At 41.4% G+C, this 18,924-nt stretch overlaps 1 protein-coding gene across 1 annotated transcript; it reads right to left on the reverse strand.

Annotated features, from left to right (window-relative positions):
- Window positions 1–6,183: 6,183 nt before the first annotated feature.
- NTPCR (nucleoside-triphosphatase, cancer-related) lies at window positions 6,184–18,725 on the reverse strand. Its single transcript, XM_010562651.1, has 5 exons — window positions 18,667–18,725; window positions 16,003–16,165; window positions 14,825–14,921; window positions 11,825–12,034; window positions 6,184–7,037 (listed from the first exon to the last, which is right to left on the reverse strand). The coding sequence occupies exons 1-5, from the start codon at window positions 18,698–18,700 to the stop codon at window positions 6,969–6,971; spliced, it is 573 nt and encodes a 190-aa protein (XP_010560953.1). The 5' UTR covers window positions 18,701–18,725; the 3' UTR covers window positions 6,184–6,968.
- Window positions 18,726–18,924: the final 199 nt, after the last annotated feature.

Genomic DNA, 18,924 nt, shown 5'->3' on the forward strand with positions numbered 1-18,924 from the left:
GACAGGAAAGTGCAAAGCAGGCTGGAATTATAGTCTGGAAGTCTTTGTATTAGGAGGGGAACAGCTAAATGCCTTTGACACAGCTCAGTGTCCATAAACACTAGTAGCCAATAATTACAGAGCATTCTGATTTCCCTCCCCCAAAGAAACTGAGCTGCTGCCAATTTAATAGTTGCATAAAGACAGATGATGCAAAAAGGGAGGCCACGCTTTCACAAAGTTTGAGAAACACTGATTTACAGGAATGCATGACTACTTTGGAAGCCAAAAGGCTACAACAAATCCTTCCTCTACTATAGCGTCTAAACACACACGCGCCTGTTCTCCTCATTCTTTTTTTTTTAATTAAAAAAATTGCAGCTATCAGTGTCTTGCTGTTCCTCTTTACTGTAACTACCATAGATTGTTTCTAATTCTCAACACAATGATGTGCAGCCAGGCTTTCTTGTCCCAATTAACAAGAAAGATTTAACAAGAGATGCTGTAGCTAAGTCTCATTACTGTTAGGAGATACACAGTTGCATTCTGAGCTTCCTACTGTGCCACACAATATTATAAGTAGTTGAACTAAGTAACACCTAGTGAAAATAAAATGATCCAAGTATGTTTTGTGTGGCAGCAGTTTTTGGGTTTTTCTTTTTTATTTTGAATTATTTTCGCTTGCTTTCTGCCTATGGAATTATGGAATTGAGAAATCTATTGTTTTTCTTTCACTTCAGATCTTGATGAATTGATTATTTATAAAGCTCAGCACAACCTAGGCAAAATTCTGCTCATGTTTGCAAGAGCAAAAGCAGAGTATTCATGTACAGCCCTGAGACACATGGTCATCAGTGCAGTTTAGGCCCTACTATGTCCCCTCCAGCATCCAGGTGTGATGCAGAAGAGGAAATTGAATTCAGCTGCTCCCTTCTGACCATTTCTGGAAGATCATGCCTCTCCTCCTACCACCCTGCTCATGAAATGCTTCATTACAAATGAAGGATGGAGGTTATACAGGTCAGTTGGAGGGCTCTTAAGAGCCACCAGCCCCATTTCTGCCTTGGGTTGGGAGCCTTTGCATGAAAGTCTACTAAGATAAACCATCACTGCTTTCTTTTCCTAAACCCTGCCTTGCATGGAGGCAGGGCAAACAGGCAGCTGTGGAAAGCACTAAAAACCTTCCCATGTTCAGTTAGCCTCACTTAGGCCTCCAGTTTTCACATCTTTAACTTCGGTTTGAATTAATTTCCATCAAAAATATGTCACTCCAGTAGGCCCAATCGACCTAAATTATTCTATGTATCCAACTCAAGCATACTAAACCAGATCAGGGAACAGGTGGAAAAATCCTTCCAGCAGCAAGCTGTTTTATCTGCTTAGTGCAGACTGAGGCCCAGCACCACCACCTTCCTCCAGCACCACATCTTCTGTAAGAAAGAGACACTAACATCTCCATGGCTGCTGGTACTTCACTCTAAGACAATGCAGCTGCCTCACAGTTCCTGACTTAGTTCAAGCCACCAGCCCCTGGAGCATAACTCCTTGGGGACAGTAGTGTGCCATGAAGCCCAGCCTCCTCCTGCACAGAGCGGTTGCCAGAAAAGGCACATCCTAACTCCTTTGTTGAGGCACAGCATGCAAGCAGGGCAGAGCAGGAGTCAAGGTAAGATCCAAATATTTTGGTAGCCATGTATGACGGAATTTTTATTTTGCCTTAAAGTTGTTACTGTAGCATAGTGGGTTGAAAAAAAAACCAAGAGTCACCATTAACAACAGTAACAAAGACAAAAAAATAAATCCAAGATGACAGCACAAACTCTCCCACATTCCATTTCTCCATAATTTTGGAGAGAGTCTGCTGTTATTAATAAGACTACTGCTATATGCAGTGTTTTTAAATATGGGCCAATCCTACAGAATAGTCAGACATGGTGGTGAGAAATAAAACCTAGAACTAGGTATGAGGCTGTATTCATTAAATGCATCTTGGACCTCCCCCCCATGTTTGCATGAGGTAGAGATAGACCCAATTACTCTGTACATGACAGAAGATGCATTTAAGGCTCTGATGCACACAAAGCTAACAAATAGGTACCTAATCCAACAGGCCTAATTTCAACAGTAAGCTGCTCAGAACAGCTCTGCGTCGTACAAAAAGTCACCTGCGTCCGTAGGAATGCTATTCTCAGCACCAGTGTCTATAGATACACAAAGGCTTTAAGCCGTATTTCTCATTCCTGAAAGACCTAAGCAGCTTAATACTAAAGCTCACACACAAGGGAGTACTTCAGAGTTGCAAGATGGAGGTACCTGTGACACCTCAGGAACCCCACTTGTTGGGCAGTTTTGGGCTCTGAATGAAAAGCAAAGGCAACTTTCACTGCTTTTAAGTCAGCTGCAGCACTGATAATAGGTTTCACAATGCTTAATGCTATTGTTGAAGCTTGGCCCTGAAGTTGCTCAGGCTGAACGGTTTGCCTGCCTTACCTGTCTGATCTCTTACCAGAACTGTGATGCAGGAAGGATGGCCACCACCAACACATAAGTACCTTTTATATGCAGTTCCATTCTGTGTCAGTTTTGAAGATTCAGGTGCTGTGCTTGAATTTTTCCAGAGCTGCAGAGGCCACTTACTCAGCAGGGGCTGAAGGCAGAAGCCTGCCGGATGCTCGTTCAGCCAGCCCATAACCTTCTTGTTTCTACAACCTGAAAGCAGTGACGCTCCCATCTTGCTAGCAAGCTGAATGCATCCTTTGAGGAAATCAGGCACTCAATCCACAAGAGCATTTGGTGCATGCAGTTCCTTCACAGGAATGTCAGAAGGGACAAAGAGATGGAGGCCCTACCTGCCTCCCCCCAGCTTAACCCCAGATAACATGACCATTGCTGAAAAGAAACATAGGGAGTGATTTTATCCACCCTGGCTCAGTGGGGCCCTCACAGCCAGAGAGGAACACATACAGTATAGCAGGCTACAGGATGGAGGATAACGAGTATATGGTAAAACAAGCACACACAGAGTACTTCAGCCCTTGCATTAAATGTGGGATACCTACGCCCCTCCCATTTTGTTCTTCCTAAACTTTCCTTTCACTAATAGGCTCCTGTTTACATCATACAGTAAAAGCCAGGTGCTACACTCCTAAGGGTGAAACATGGCACGAAGATCTGGTAAAAGGACTTTTAGTAACATATTACTAAAGCCAAGTGCAGGCTGCTGAACTACTCGCATCCACCAGGTACGCTGGCAAGCCCCTAGCCTGCCTTCAGCCCGGCTGTTTCCTACCACAGCAAGCAAGCAGGAAACAGCGATGGGCGCAACATGCAAAGTTCATTTCCGTTCATCAAACAATACAAATGCTGGAGGTCCTGCTGTTCCCTCCATTTTGAACTGTCATACAAACTTCTATGTGAGGAACTGGAGTTCTCATTGAAAAGTCTCACCTCATTCCCAGAAGACAGAAAATCTTGGCATTCATTGCATTTGAGACAAATGTTAACAAAAAGGACTTACCAGTGTGAGTCTTCTTCCCTCAACAAGATGGCCAGATACTCTCATCTCAGTATCTATGAATGACATTCTGAAGCTATTAAGTTCTTAGGAGTCTCTGGGCTGTCATTCACAGCTTTTTAAAAAAGCTATTTATTAGAATAAAGCAAGAAATGTCATCTGCATTTGGCTCCAACCCACCAACTGACTGCTCTTCTCTTGCTGGGGAATTTAAGTTAACAATTAGCTGAATTTTGTGCAGCTCACTTTAGAAGATTAGAATTACCAGTGAAATTCTCCACCATGTAATAATCATCTTCTCATCAATGCATATTTTTTAACCACCCAATTATTGCCATATTTAGATTACTCCTTGAATTGGGAGCTGGTATTTAATTACAATGTTTCACTAGTGCTTGTACATGCTTAAATCTGCAACACAGACATACTACTTACAATTAACTTTGCAGTAGGTCCAGTGTTAAAGATTCACCTCTCTCATTCAGCCTTCTCAAGAGTTTTACAAGTCAAAAATTGTCTAATGCATGATAAATAATGCAGGCCCTGTTTATTCCATGCTGTGCGCAATTTTATGTTGGAATTACAAGCCTCCTTGCCAAAAACGTCCTTGATTCTCAGGCTTCGAGAGAGTAATTGGTACCTCATATTCTCCCCTTTTTTGCACCAATTAAAACCTGCAGGTGCACTAATATTGTCATCTGGAATCTTGCTGGCACATCAGAGGTTATTTTCACCAAATGTGTGCTATTAGTAAAATCAGCCCATCAGGGGAATTGTGAATGCTCTGTTTGTTGTTACAGTACTCTCAAGGCCTTCCAAGTATTTTACTAGTGCAAGACCAGACAATAAATTTTTACCTCTAAAGTAAACACAGTGTGTCATAAAAACTAAATTCAGTTGGAAATATTACTTTCTCACTCACTCAATGTATATTTGAAACAGGTGAATCATTTTTTCAGGACTGTCTCAGATTTAAAGGCCAGACGTGACTGTTAAGGTCATCTACGATCTCCTGCTGAACACAGGCCACAAAATTTCTCTTTATTTCTCTTGAAAAGCACTCTAGCTCAGAGAGAAGGTAGGCTTAAAAAAAGAACAACAACAAATTAAATACTCGCAGCAATCTTGAGATAGGTAGCAGAAAGCAAGAGCCACTGCTGTCAGTAGCAAAAACACCCTTTGATTTAAAAGGGCCAATACTTCACTCACAGTTCCAGTGAAGGAAAAATCCACCTCCATTTTGGAGGTTTTTCCAGTGACTAACTACCCTCACTACAAAAGGTCTTCCTTGCACCATGAGACAATGGCCTAAAACTACTATAAGCACACCGGTCAAAAGTTCCCCAAACTTGTTGTTATGATTCTTCTTCCTTTTTTTCCAGTGTATTAAATCATGAGACTACTGTAGGCATCATGGCACTATATGCAGGGCAATGTTTATGAGGAACAAATACCTCTTTAAGTGATGAACTCCCAACAATACTGGCTGAACTGGAATTTGGAAAACTGAACTCTGCCATCACTCCTGAAGGAACTCCCCCACCCAGCATCTCCAGAGAAGTGTCAAATATCTCCATTTTATTTAGCTTTAAAGGTCGGTCCTCATTTAAGATTCAACTGCAGTCCCTCTAAAACCTTTCTAGACTTTAGGTAATTATTTAATCTTTGAAAGAACTATTATTTTGCAGCGTATTTTACAGGTTAAGAGACTTAACATTGGAACAGTAGGACATCCAACACTAAAGTGCAGAGAAGTTTCTGTTTGAAAGTCTATGGCACATAGCCCTGAAAAAGATTACTTTGGTCCCAAGTCCTTCACCTCTAACAAGGCATCTTGTCTAAGTAAGATGCCTGAAGTAATTAAGGGATTAGTGATACCTTCAGGGCACAGCCTCATTTTGCAAAAAGCAGCCAGGAGCTGTACATTCTCAAAGGAGTGGGACCCTAAGAGGAATTCTCTTTTTTCCTAAATATGATGAAGACGATACTACCATCCAAACGGATTTAGGCAGAATGATAGTGTAACAGGGCAGTTGGAACAAGGCCATGGCATGTACCTCCTACCATCTGTGGAGGGGCAATGTTTGTACCAGACCCTCGTTCTGAATACAGGAAGGAGAAAGAACATTCCCTCCATGCTCCCAGCTGTTTTGAGGGCACCTGCAAAAATGCCTGTCCCCATCCAGACCGTGACAACTTTGGGTGTCACTTTTACAGAAATAAATAATTAAAATGATATTTGAAAGTGCCTTGAAACAGTTTGCTCATTTTAACAGTTGCTGAACAGAACAGAAAAAAAGTTAAGAAACAACTGAATTCTTAACAACTTTTTACAGCCAGAGATGACTATAAATCATACAATGAACAAGCGTGCACCTGAGAGGGAATTCTGTTTTCACAACATGCAAAACTGATTAAGTGGTAGCACTTTTCCTGAACACATTTGCACACCTCATAGGGAAACATATTGTGTAATACTCTCAAACACTTCTTATTTCACCATTAACCATTAAGCATGTACAGAATTGAATAAGGAAAAAAAAGCCAACCAAACAAAAAGCATCAATAAACATAAGAGATTGTAAAACCCAGGCAGACAAATGCAGTATTAAGTCAATCCTGACTTAATAAATTCTGCATGCAAAATACAAGTCAAGATTTGACTGAATTTCATGGACTTAAAAAAAAATTATATATATAAATCTTCAAGGGGCTGCGAGGCAGGATTGCCATCAGAAACATTAAAATAAACCCAAAATGCAGCCCTCTTATCAACTACTGTCTGGGCCACTTAGGAGAGGGTAGACTTGGTTATTTTTCCTCCTGAAGTGGCATTCTGTAAAAGTCACTTGGGACTACAGGAAATATCCTTGAAATTCTAGTTAACCCTTCTTATACTGCAACTGGAGAGAGCGGTGTCTGGGCTTAAGGGGAGAGCATCTGCTTGCTCCTTCTACCTCATGAATTATCAGCACCCATGCTGAAACACACTTGGACACACCTAAGCTGGGTCACCAACAGCAAAGATATTTCTACATAAATCAGGCAGAGCACACATATATTTTGGGCAGGGTTCTGTTCTCTTACACCAGTTCCAGATACTAAATTGCTCTCTAGGCAGAACAGTCCACACTACACTCTGAAAGATGAAGATCTCAAACAGATTTGACAGTTAATTTTTTTTACATGGTGTAACTAGGATCAGAGTCAGACCACCTAACTTCCAAATACCCAGATTAGAACTGGATGTTAACTACACATCTGTTCAATTATTTTGAGTGGATCAGCTTGTGAACTGAATAAACAAGAAACTGCTATCTCATTGCCACATTTTAGAGTATTACCAGCTTTACCTTGCTTACCCTGAAGGCTCCAGTAAAGCCTCCAACGGCAGGAAGGACAGACTCTAAAACACACAAAATGTTGTAATGTTTTGTTAAAATAAAAGCTTTAGTGTTTACAGGCAAGAAGGTCTTCATTTTCTGCAGGATTCTACAGCTGCCAAGATGTCTTGCAAAATGCTGTTTCTGTTTTCCTTACTAACCTAGAGAAAGAGAAATTAAAACTGATGTGATTTGATGAATAACCTCTGTACCAGTGTTTACTTCAAAAACAAACAAAGCAGAAATTCAAATGCATTTCTTTCTCAGTGGAGGAATGTGGAGTGTCAAACACCTGCTTTCTTCTGCTACTGAGAACACAATAAGCTAAACCCACAAACCTGCATATGTAATTGAATATTCAGTCATCTTTTTGATTTAATTACCCATGGTATTTTGCAGTATTATTCAGGGCTTGAATAACTACCAAGAATCACTCGAAGAACCAGCATCTACTTTTGTCATTACTAGAAATCCTTTTCAATTACCAAATATAATTTTCCTACTATAAAGCAGAGTTCTTATGCCTTCAGTACTTGAAAGAGTTGTATTTATTAGGATGACAGATCTAGTAAAAAACATCTGCAATGAAAAAAATTAAAACAGGCTTAGCAGCGCAACTCTGTGTTCTGTGAAACCTTGGCATTACAGGACATAAACACCTTGAAAAAGAAAGACGACTACTTGAGAAAGCTGGGGGGCTTTTGTAGCACACTGAGGTATGCCTTTGGTTGACCAGTCCATGGAAATGTTGGGCTTTAAGACCAGTACATGTGAAAAATCCATATAGTTCAGTTTCCTGTCTTTTGCTGGCCCCATCTGCATTGCAGCACATGCAGATTACTGTTAACTGCCAAGCAAATGCTAGCACTTGCTGGTAAGCTCAGGTCCCAGGTGCAGCAATGACAGAACACAGAGCTGGAGGGGGGTGGGGAGTGTGTGTGTGTGTAAATTACTCCTTCTTGATAGACCTGGTCCTGAGACAGAGCCCACTGACCCACAGTGTCATGCATTACTAACTCCACCAAATCTGTGGAGATAGCTGGGGTGGTGAAAGAGTTAAAAAGCAATTGTGAAGTGTCAGCAAAAGCCTCATTTTAAAAAGCCTAAGAAATTTTCCGCACTGTTCAGATCCCTGCAGAGAGGGAAGGAAGAAATCAGACAAAGACAGATGAGCCAAAAAAAATTAAGGGCGTTCATATTTTTAACAAAGTTTGGGAAATGCTGTTTGACGAGGAAGGAGAGACACCACACTATGCATGGCATAAAACTCTCTACCAGCAAGGCTTCACGGCATTCCCTGTAGCTGCGTTTAAGATCTGAGCACAAGGGCTTGTGTCCCTTCCAGCACTACAGTCAATACCAAACAGGAGAAAGTATTATTATTATTATTATTATAATTTTTAAATAGATGACAGTCCTACCTGAAGAATTTGGCCCTAGGAGCCTACTGCTATTTAGTCACAGACATCCCATCCAAATGCTGGGGACCAACAGTGTAAAGCCTAGAGATGGTGGTCTTACCTACACCGCTTGAATTCAAGAGAGCAGATCAACATGGGAAGAAGAAAAAGTGACATTAAAAAAAAAAGAAAAAAAAAAAGAAGGGAATGAAAGGGAAGATCTGCCTGAAAATGCTGCTGGTTTTATTGAGTATCATTCCAAGCATATTATAAAATAAACAGAAAACCCCACAATAACAAAGAGAGCAAGACAACAAAGAATGGAACTGCTCTTCAGTAAGGCTATTGAGAGACCCTAAGGTAAACAAGGCACAGAGCATCAGAGCATAGATCAGCCAAACTAAATCTCACAGCAAGTGTCCTGATATCCTGACTTTCAAAGGACCTTCTGAACATTTAATAGCCCTTCCCACTGTCTCACAGCCAACAAAAACAATAGTACATTTTATCTATCCCTTTTCCATACCTACATGCCAGAAGTCCAGTGAGAGCAGCAGCAAGAAAATGCCAAGTGCTGGGAAACTTTCACAACTGTTTTACAAAGGCTGCTTGATAGATATAAGTCTCTTCTTAAGATCTCGAGACTTTCTGTGCAGGCAGCTTTCCCAGAAAGAACAAATCTCCCAGTATCTGTACTGAATGTTCAAACAGATGCACAGATTTTTAGACAGGGAATTTAAAATAACTAACAGTAGATGCTGCTTATACTAAGCACTTAGGTAATTTGGAGGAAACTACCATCTAGACTCTAAGCAGGCAATAGTAGAGGACAAAAGCTTTCTTCCCCTAACTGCTGAAGTACTGTCAAGGAAACCCCTCTTGTACAGTCTGTTCAAATGGAGCCTTTTCTTCTTCTGATGCATTTAACTATTTATTTTCTTTCTTAAAAGGCATATGCAACCAAACTTCACTAATGGGTTTCATGGAAGCAAATTTAATAGATGGGAAAATGGGAGAAAATGAGTATGTGCCAGCTACTAAGGATAATCTGATCCTATTTATGACACCGTGTCTGCAAAACTACACAGACCCAGGCAGTGCAAAAAGACCCTCTGTAGTTTCACTGGAAAGTTTCGTTCTCAGCAAAATGGAATTGAGCAACAATGGAAAGAAATGTGTTAAATATCAGAGCTCCTATCATTAAGTGCTCTAAACATACTAAATTAAACATTTGGGACCAAATCCTCAACTGCCTTTAGGGCATCTGGGCCCATTCACACCAACTGAATAGGCTTGCAAGACAGAAGGGACTGTAAAACCCCAAACATCTGTCTCTATGCTCTTAGCATCAAACATCAGGACTGTCCTTGTGACACTGAGAGAAGGATGAGAAAACTCTACTGAGTTACCTGAATGCAGCCTAACTCCACATTAAGTGACAACGCAGGCAGAACTTTTTTGAAGGGTAGCCTCCTACTTCTGCACACTTCCAGGCACCATAAAAGTTAGTAAGAAATTACTGACCGTGAGCTATTTGGGCACTCCAGGTTCTCCCCATGCCACAGCCCTTGAAGAAGCTGGTGAGATCACATAGCTGGTGATCCAGTATTTACTTCAGCTAGTAACACCTCTGACTCCCCACGGACAGTTTCTGCTCCTGCTCATGGACATGTTTTAACTAGCTGGGAAAGAGCATGTAGTGTGTCACTGGAGCAAGCGAGACAGATGCTCCCCTGCATAAGATTAGCATAGTAGGTCTCTGCCACCTGGGAACTATTGCAGTCTGTCACACATTTCACACTCATGCTTTTGGCTAACGGATTCACCAGAGAACTATTTAAACAAAAGAAACCTGCACATCCTAATCTCAGCAGCGTAAACAGGATGGCTCATTTTTTTAGTAAAGTTTTTTTTAAGCTAGAGAAAACATTGCTCCATTGAAATTTACAGGAAGACCTTTGCTGGCTGTAGTCAGTATTTGAGGGAAAGATGTATCAGCAGACTGATATAGCTAACAAGCAGGGGCTGAGTGGCACATGCCCTCAGAACATTACCTGATAAAAAGAAGCAGCAGAAGCCTCAAACGCTTCCTTGAAAAGCCAAATGCTGTTTTCTAGCACTCCGTTTCCTCCCTTGAGAGGACCAAACACACACTATTGCCTTGCCAGGACTGCAGCCTAAGCACCGAATGACTGTTACCTTCAGTGAGGCATTCCCCATTCCCTCTTTCCCAGTCCTACCACTGTAAAGCAAGTCATATAAAATTCACATTCACATGCATCCCTGTTCAGTAGCCTGACAACACACACATCAGCTTGTCAGTGGGAAACCTGGGGTTTTATCTCTGACAGGAATGGTAGGAGTTGAATTCTTATGTGAGGAAAGGAATCTTCTCTCATCTTTGCTCCTAGGATTGCTTTAGCACTTAATTAAACAGGCATTTAATTTAAAAAAACAGAAATTGAAGATGATGATGGGACCACCAACTAAAAGAAAGCTGAGGAACTTTTCTGAGCACTGCAGTTTTATTAATCTCACTTTGCAGAGGAAAAAAGAAGATGGAGGCTTTGCTTTCTCTGCAGTAATTAAGATCATTCAGTATGAAGTTGTTGAGATAGTGTTTTTTCCTTCCTCATTCACTTACATGAAAACAAAGTAATCATTCTCACTGTGAGGTGCATCTGATAAAGAATAGGCTGCAACAGTATACTGCTCTACAGCATATTACCCCTGTTAGTAAGCTGATGTGTAAATCCCACTTACTGAATTTATAATTTACAGAGATACACAGCTTTATTCTCTACTACAAATAGTATGCACTGAGCAGAAAAATAAATCAAAGGAGGTGGGGTTGCATTTAGCTTGTTTTTGTGAAGCATCCAGGACACTTACAGATGTTAAGGAAACCTCACACATGTATTCCTGTGAATGGGCTATGTTTTGTTGTGGTAAGTTTTTGAGAACCTCCCTGTAACTGCTCAGAAATGCACTTTGAGGCCCTAATATTCTGAAAATTATGTCTGTAAAAATAACATAATCATTTCCAAAATTGGTTCAGTGACTCCAGAGAAAGTACACTCCATTTACAAGTGTCTTTCTTCTAGAAATCATTTCTGCAAACTCCACTGCTGCCTTTTTTTAATTTTTTTTATTGAGTATGATTAGTGGTAATACTTCTGGAAGCCAGTCTGGAAAAAAAAAAAAATCTCACTGTACTTTAAAAGATTTAACTCTTAGGAGTAATGAATACTTATATGGCAATAATACTACAGCAAGAAAACCTTTTAAAACAACTATATCATTACTTCTACAGCCCCTCACAAGCAAAGCCAGCTGTGTGAGACTGCTACAGTAAGTGCCAAATGTGATTTTTTTTTTTAATAAGGTGAACACCTGCCCATTAAGAATAAAATGGAAACTAAAAAACTTATTTTATACAAGCTACCCACAGCTATCAATTGGTAGTAACAATTAGATTTTAAACAGAGCCAAATACAAACCATCAACCTAGAACAGAAGGCTCTTTAAGGATATTAAATATTACTCACATTGAACACTTTAACATCTTTCCTACTTCTTATTTCTTCAACAAGATCCAGTGGCTTCCCCTTAGGTATTGGAATAGTTCCAAGCACCACGGTCCCCGAGCCAGTCAGTGTTTGACGAACAGCTTGAATAAAAGGCTGGCTGAAGAGTTCCATTTTACCGATCTCATCTATGACACAGATTTTTTTCTCTGCATCACTGCCATGGTTTACCTGTGGAAAAGTGCATCAAGAGACTGTAAACAACACAGGACAAGCAACAGAAATAATTGCTATGCTAATAAAATAAATACCTCCAAAAGAAATCAATACAATTGTAATACTGGGGAAAGTGGAAGTCAGAGCTGCTGCTGGTAACTGACAGACTTATAAATCCATCATTTCTATTTCAGGACAGATTTTTGGAAAGATGAAAATATATGTACAGCACAAATACCAACTAGAATAGGAAACACCTATAATATTAGTTTTTCTTAAAAGCAGAATTCTTATAATGGTCCCATATGACCTATTTGACAATTAAGAACTGCACTTTGCCTACTAGCAGCTCTCAATCGATCTGAGGGACACCAATTTTTCAAAACATCACTCTTCCCAACAAATTATGCATTTAGAATACATTAATATCCACACAACACAAGTATTAAAAAAATAGACTCGTGTTAAATCTAGATTTGGAAGTTTATCCTCTTGTGGCTGGGTCAAAGGACGGTCAAAACTAGCATTTCTCTCAGAACGACTAGTTTTCTTCAAAGCTATGTGAATAACAACCAAGCCATTTCCAAGCCCCTCTCACATCAGAACAGTCACCTTCCATTTCTTTGTTGAGATATAGCTTATTCTGTAGTCCTAGGCATCCCTCTGGAACACACAATAGGCGCCATACTAAAGATTAACCACATTTGGGGCTTGTTTGCTTTTTTCATGAAATGAATACTGTGCCAAACAGTAACGTGCTGCAGACTGGTGTGAGCAGCAGGGAAGTCTAGGAGAGAACATGGGTGACTGCCACTTTGGGAAAGGCAACTTGGAAAGTGGAGGAACTATTCAATAGAAAATGAAGTGCACTGCCTCCCTTCTCTTGGTAAAAGCAACTGAGAACTGTACTCCATTATTTATAGAAGTGAGGAGGAAATAAACTCAAGTCAAAACATCACTGTAGATCCATGGATATATACCAATACCAGCCATATTATACAGAACCTAAAAACAAAGGAAAAAAAAAATGAAATGTTTTCCCTTGTGAAGGCAGAGTATTTGCTTCTGGGAAAGTGGAAGAACTGTATAACATGCATCCTAATATCTTTTCAAGCTAAGTCCCTGCTGAGTAGCTGTTTTATCTAAAATCCTTTCATAGATCAGTGAGCTAAAAAGCCAATACTAGTCACTAGGTCACACATTGAGAAACAGAGCATTTTAATTTGAAAGAAAAATCCTCAGTCCTGCCTGGTAAAGTTTCCAGAACCAGAGAGACGATCCATTGTATGATCTACCCCTGTTCTCACTGGAGTGAATGAGATCCAAGCTTTAAGAACTGAAGCTGTCCTCAAGACTACATGGGCACATGCCCACTCCATGCTGCTCTCTGATCAAACCAGACCATATCTGTGGCTCTCCTACCCTCATTCTCCATTTGTCTCTTCTTGTTTCAGTTCTGTGATCTTCCTCACTCACCTCCTCTCCCATTTTGTGCCACCTACATGCATGACCAGATTCCCACAAAACTGATTAACAGCGCTTCCAATGAGAACAGGGTCATGCACTGTCCAACCCTCCTGGCCCCTTTTCTTCTTCTCTTCACTCTCTTGTACTTGCAGAAAGCTATATAACAACCAGGAAAATTCAACACTGCTAACACCCTTCTAGCAAGATCTCTCCTGGACTTCACATTAATGCAGCAGTAAAAGGATTCCAAGTATAGCGCTGGCTTAATTAAGTCTTTTTTATTAAACTATCCTTCTATTTACTAACATAGTAATCAAGTTACAGTGAATTAAACATATAAAAATTTCCCCACTTTATTCATATTTCCTTTCTCCCTTGTCCCCAACATCTTTGCTTCCCTACTCTCAGACTTTAATATTCCTTGACAAAAGCAAGAATCAGATCCTCAATTTCATTTTTGCTCCTTGCACCTCTTTGGTTTTTTGTTCTTTTGAAGTTCATTAAGAAGTCCCTTCTTCCTTGGCCCCATGAGCTTTGGCAGTGTAGAAAAATCACAATAGGATTTTTTCAGTAGTACAGTTCAGCAGCTGCTGCACACTGTTTGCGATATGTTATTGCCAAAATCAGATCTGTTCTTGTTCAATTTTGGAGAGGGGAAAGGTTGGAGTGAGAGATAGCAAGGAGAAGGAAAAAGGCAGTAACAGAATGTTAGGAGAAGGATAGGAAAAAGACTGTGTGGAAAGTCTTGTCACAGTCAAAGCACTCCTTGTGCAGCAGGCTAAATCCCAAATTATTAGGCTGCTATTATCAGTTAAAACCTACCAGTCTGCAGGTATTTACACAGTGGTAATCAAAAATAACCACTGGATTCAAGAAACAAATGCTTCTACTGGAAGAAGATGGAAATCAGAGCAAGAGGGAAAAAAAGGCTGTAAAGAAGATGAGCAGCAGCAAAAGCCTTTTTCTTTGACCCACTGACTCCACCCAGTTCTGCGTGGTAAGCCACTCGTACATTTTTGTTTGCTTTCCAATATGCAAGACAGTGGCATAGGAAGAAACTTCCTTTCAGCTATCTCTCAGTCCAAGGAGGTCCTGCTCACAAGACAATGTCAGATCAAGAATGAGAGGGGACTGCAATCTCTCCAATGCCACAATAAGCACAAGAGAACAAGCCAGATTTGCCCCTCCAGCTTCCTGATCAGGAAGTCAATCAGAATCAGCAATACCCAAGAAACAGGCCATTTATTAATATCAAAAACTAGTGCTCTAGAATGGCCTTCCTATAACAATGATTATCATAAAGTATCGATTTTTCAGCAGCTTTCATAGAATACTTACATTTCTCAGCATAGGTAGAACCAACTGCTCGAATGAAACAAGGTCTACAACATACTGTCCGACCCGATATTCACGTCTTGAGGTAGAAGAATCAGAACTGAATTTGAAAAAGAGATACACAATTCCTTCTAAGTAATGAGTTTAGTGAGAACACACTGCAGTCATTTCAAGTGGATTTATGAGAAGTTATCCTAGTACATCAAATCCCTTTAATACTTCTAAGAAAAGGAAAGAAACTCTGTAAATCATCCATTAAGTCACATTGCAGATAGCATACTTTCAGATAATAAATATAGCATGAGCTACCTTCACAACTATGTAAGGTCAAATTTGAACAGTGTATGGAAGGACAATGGGATCTAAAAGCCAGCAGGTGTATTTACACCAAAATCAAAACACATGCCTGCAGTTCAGATCTTTGAATTTGGTAATGTGACACTACAGACAGCATCACAGCAGTAGCCCAAACCTCAGTATGGGCTGCAAAACACTTGAACGATCTTGGAAAAATCAAACTTGCATCATACTATCCTAGGTGAACCTCCTTTATTAGCAGTATGCAAATTATTTAGTCAGATCAACTATGTCCAAATGACGTGCTAATATCACACCTGGACCTAGACTAAATTTTGCACAAAGCATGAAAAGCTAAGTCAGAGACTGCAAGCCCCTTTGCACTTCACGGCCCCCCCTCTCAGTGGGGCTCTGAAACCCTCTTTTTCTTAAAATTCACATGTGGGTTTTGTGGGCCAGTCAGTGGCTCTTGAAAACAATGTTATATGCAATTTCCCTTTTATTTTCCACTCCTGTCTCCATAAATTAGCTGGTAGAAACAAAAAATCTTCCTCCCTACCTACAATAAACTACTTACCATATCCCAAATAGACTTGGCCTCACAATAAAAGGCTCAGCAGTGCTTCCTCTCTGTCTGATGTAAAATAGGCAGTAAGAGAAAACACCCTTCCCTAGCACATTTTCAATATTTCGCTATGCAAGAGAGACACTGCCTACATACACAATACAGGTATCAGCCAGAACACGAGAACTGAACAAAGAACCTGACCATGAGAGTGGTCTGTGTGCTGGAAATCACCTTCTGGTGGAGCATTTAACATGCCAACAAACCGGAGCAGAGGCATAAAACAGTAAGCCACTTACAGTTATTAAAACCTCAGTACCTGACTCTAGATAAAGGTCCTCGTTTTCCAGACAAAGTGACAACATCAAATCCTGTTCTCCTGCCACCTTCTCTAACTTCCTCTGTGTAAAATCCATCAATGGAGATGCCTGAAGATTTTAGAGCTTGAGTGACTTTCTGGATCAAAGTAGTCTTTCCAACCCCTAAAAATAAAGAAGAAATAAAAAGCACACAGGATTAATCTGCTGCACTAAAACTCCATTTTTAAACACCACAGTAAAGATTCAGTTCAGCAGGAACATTGATTACTTCTTAAGTTTGTACATTGGTTTTCTTAAATAGTAGGAAAGAATAGAAGCACCTTTTAAAGTTCATCCTGTACTGACACTGTAATGTTTTACTAGCCTTTAAGAAGTATGTCTACAGTGAAGGCACAACAGAATGGTACAACTATCCCAGGCTACCACTGAACTTGTTAGTTTAGATAGTGCGCAGGCAGGCCACAAAGCTTGCCCCAGGGCAGGTAAATACATGAGAGCCATACTGTTACACAACTGATATCCAAGCTAGCTGGAAGACTGACTGATGAATCTCCCCTTCTACCACTGCTATTCACTACTTCTTAAGAACAGAGCTGAGTTCATCCCCCTTTTAGATCATAAGGCCAAAGCTGACTGTTATTACCAGGAGCCTAACTGGCACAAAGGACACACTACTTCTATTAATGTCCTAGAAATCAGAAGCACTCAGTGCCCCTGAGATATCAGGTCCTACATGGCAAAAAGTATTTCCAACAACAGAAACATGCTTATTATGGTAATTGAAGCAAGAGAGGTTTTGACTGGATGCAGGGAAAGGCTTTTTTATCGTGAGGACAATCAAACCCTGAACGGGTTGCCCAGAGAGAGGCTAGGCAGTCTTCACACCCTTTGACGTTTTCAAGACTTGACTGGATAAAGCCTTCAGCAACCTGGTCTGGCCTCATAGCTGACCCTCCTTTACACCTCCTGAAGTCCCTTCTCACATGAATTATCTTGTGGTCCTATAATCCATTTTCCTACCCTAAGACAGACCCTTAAAACCCTCACCACCTGATGTCTCCTAGCACAGTGTGATGTACCTTCTACGATGTGAACGCTGGCCATGTTCCAGACATCCTCTCAGTTCCCACAATGGAACTATTTCTTCTCCTTTGCCGTTGTACAAGTACCTCCCTTGATAATCTCCCTCTAAACTCAACTTTATCATCCCTCACAAAATTTAGTGTTATCACTTCATTTTTAATCACTGCTGTAAAAAAAAAATAATCAGGAGATGGAAAACATCCTGCAGAATAAATCTTCAAATTCCTGAAGACAATGAATATAGACCAAATGTGAGGTGCCTAAAGATGCTGGCAGAAATCATTTCAACATGCGCATACCAAATTCCTCCCTTAGATTTTAAGCAGATTTAGGAACTACTTTCTTAACAGTCAATATCGACAGCAAAATATTCTGTGGTTTCAAGGGCACTTAGTCAAACTATTAAGCAAACTTTCCAAAATTGAAGCCAAAGGGATTCCTGGCATTTGAACGACAATAAAATGACAAACGTGGCACCATCAGTATCTACCATCTTTCTGAGGCCTTGTCTCTATAAACGAATTTATACTAATTTGGCTAAGCAGATTTGCTATCTCTAATTTGGTTATCTTCATTCAGTAAATTGCCAAAGAAAGCTAAAACGATCCAAACTAAGTTTAAAAAAAGCTTAAAGTTATACATTTAGCTAATCAAAAAAGTACATTCAATTTCAGTTAAATGAACAGAGACAAGGCCTAAGCAGGCCTAACCTCCGTGTCTCCTGGAAGGCTGCCTTTATTTGAGTGGATGGAAAGACAGAAGCTCAGACTAGCAGTAGCATTTTAAATTAAATCCAGACAAGATGGGCATCTGCAAAAGGTGCACAAAAAGGAGAACTAGGCCCACTGCTTTACTTCCAGACCACAAAAGAAAGCTTTGCAATCACAGTAACTGCTTTCTTTATCAACCTTGTAGTTCGACCCTCATAGTATATCCCGTTCTACCTCCACAATAATCAGACTCTCCTACCATGATAAAATACTCCACCGCTTCAGTCAAGGCCTGCCCATCTAGGATACCAATTATTACCTTGTAACTGAGCATTACTGAGGTTGGAAGCGCTAAATCATGATTAAATTACAGAAGAGATGAACGCTCAGAGATTATTAATGGCTGCAGTTTAACCGAAGCAGGATTAGTTGTCCAGGGTGTTGTTTTGGAGTTTTTTTTCCTCTCAGCACTGAGCTGCAGAGCAGGAGCCAGGGACAAAGCAGTAGCATCTGGAAATGTATACGACATGGGACTGGAGAGAGCTAAAATGGAGTTTCATTAGGAAGAAATTAGTGAATGCAACAGCCCTGACCTCCACAGGCGACACCCGGGGAGGGGAGCAGCTACAGGCGCACAGGCCGGCAGCCGGGGTTACCTCGCAGGCCGCTGCCGGGCCCGGCTGGAGCAGGAGGCGCTCCCGGGGCTCCACCACACACCCGGGCCGGTGCTGGGACCCGCCACGGCTGCCTTCCCCCGGCTCTAAGCGCTTCACAGCCCCGCGCAAGGGCGGCTGACTAGGCCGGGCCGGGCCCCAGCGGCCGCGCCGCCTCCCCTCGCCCCGCTCCCCGGGCTCCTCCTGCCGCCGTTACCTGGGGGTCCTGTGAGAAAAACGTGCTTGGACATGGCGGAGGGGAGCGGCAGCCCGCGCTCCTCCCTCTCCCCCACCCGACGCGGCCCGGCTGGCGGGATCGCCGCGCTGCACCGCCCCTTCGCTCCGCCCCTGCCCTTCGCCTTCTGCCTGCGGGGAAGCGCTGAGCGGGGGCCGTGCTTCGCGGGCGGCCGCGGTAACGCGGGACGGAGCTCAGCCGCCGCCGCCGCCCGCCCGGACGGGGCCCCCCCCCCCCGGC

The sequence above is a fragment of the Haliaeetus leucocephalus genome, unplaced genomic scaffold (genome assembly GCF_000737465.1).
Source record: "Haliaeetus leucocephalus isolate CR32 unplaced genomic scaffold, Haliaeetus_leucocephalus-4.0 Scaffold162, whole genome shotgun sequence".
Lineage (NCBI taxonomy): Eukaryota > Metazoa > Chordata > Aves > Accipitriformes > Accipitridae > Haliaeetus > Haliaeetus leucocephalus.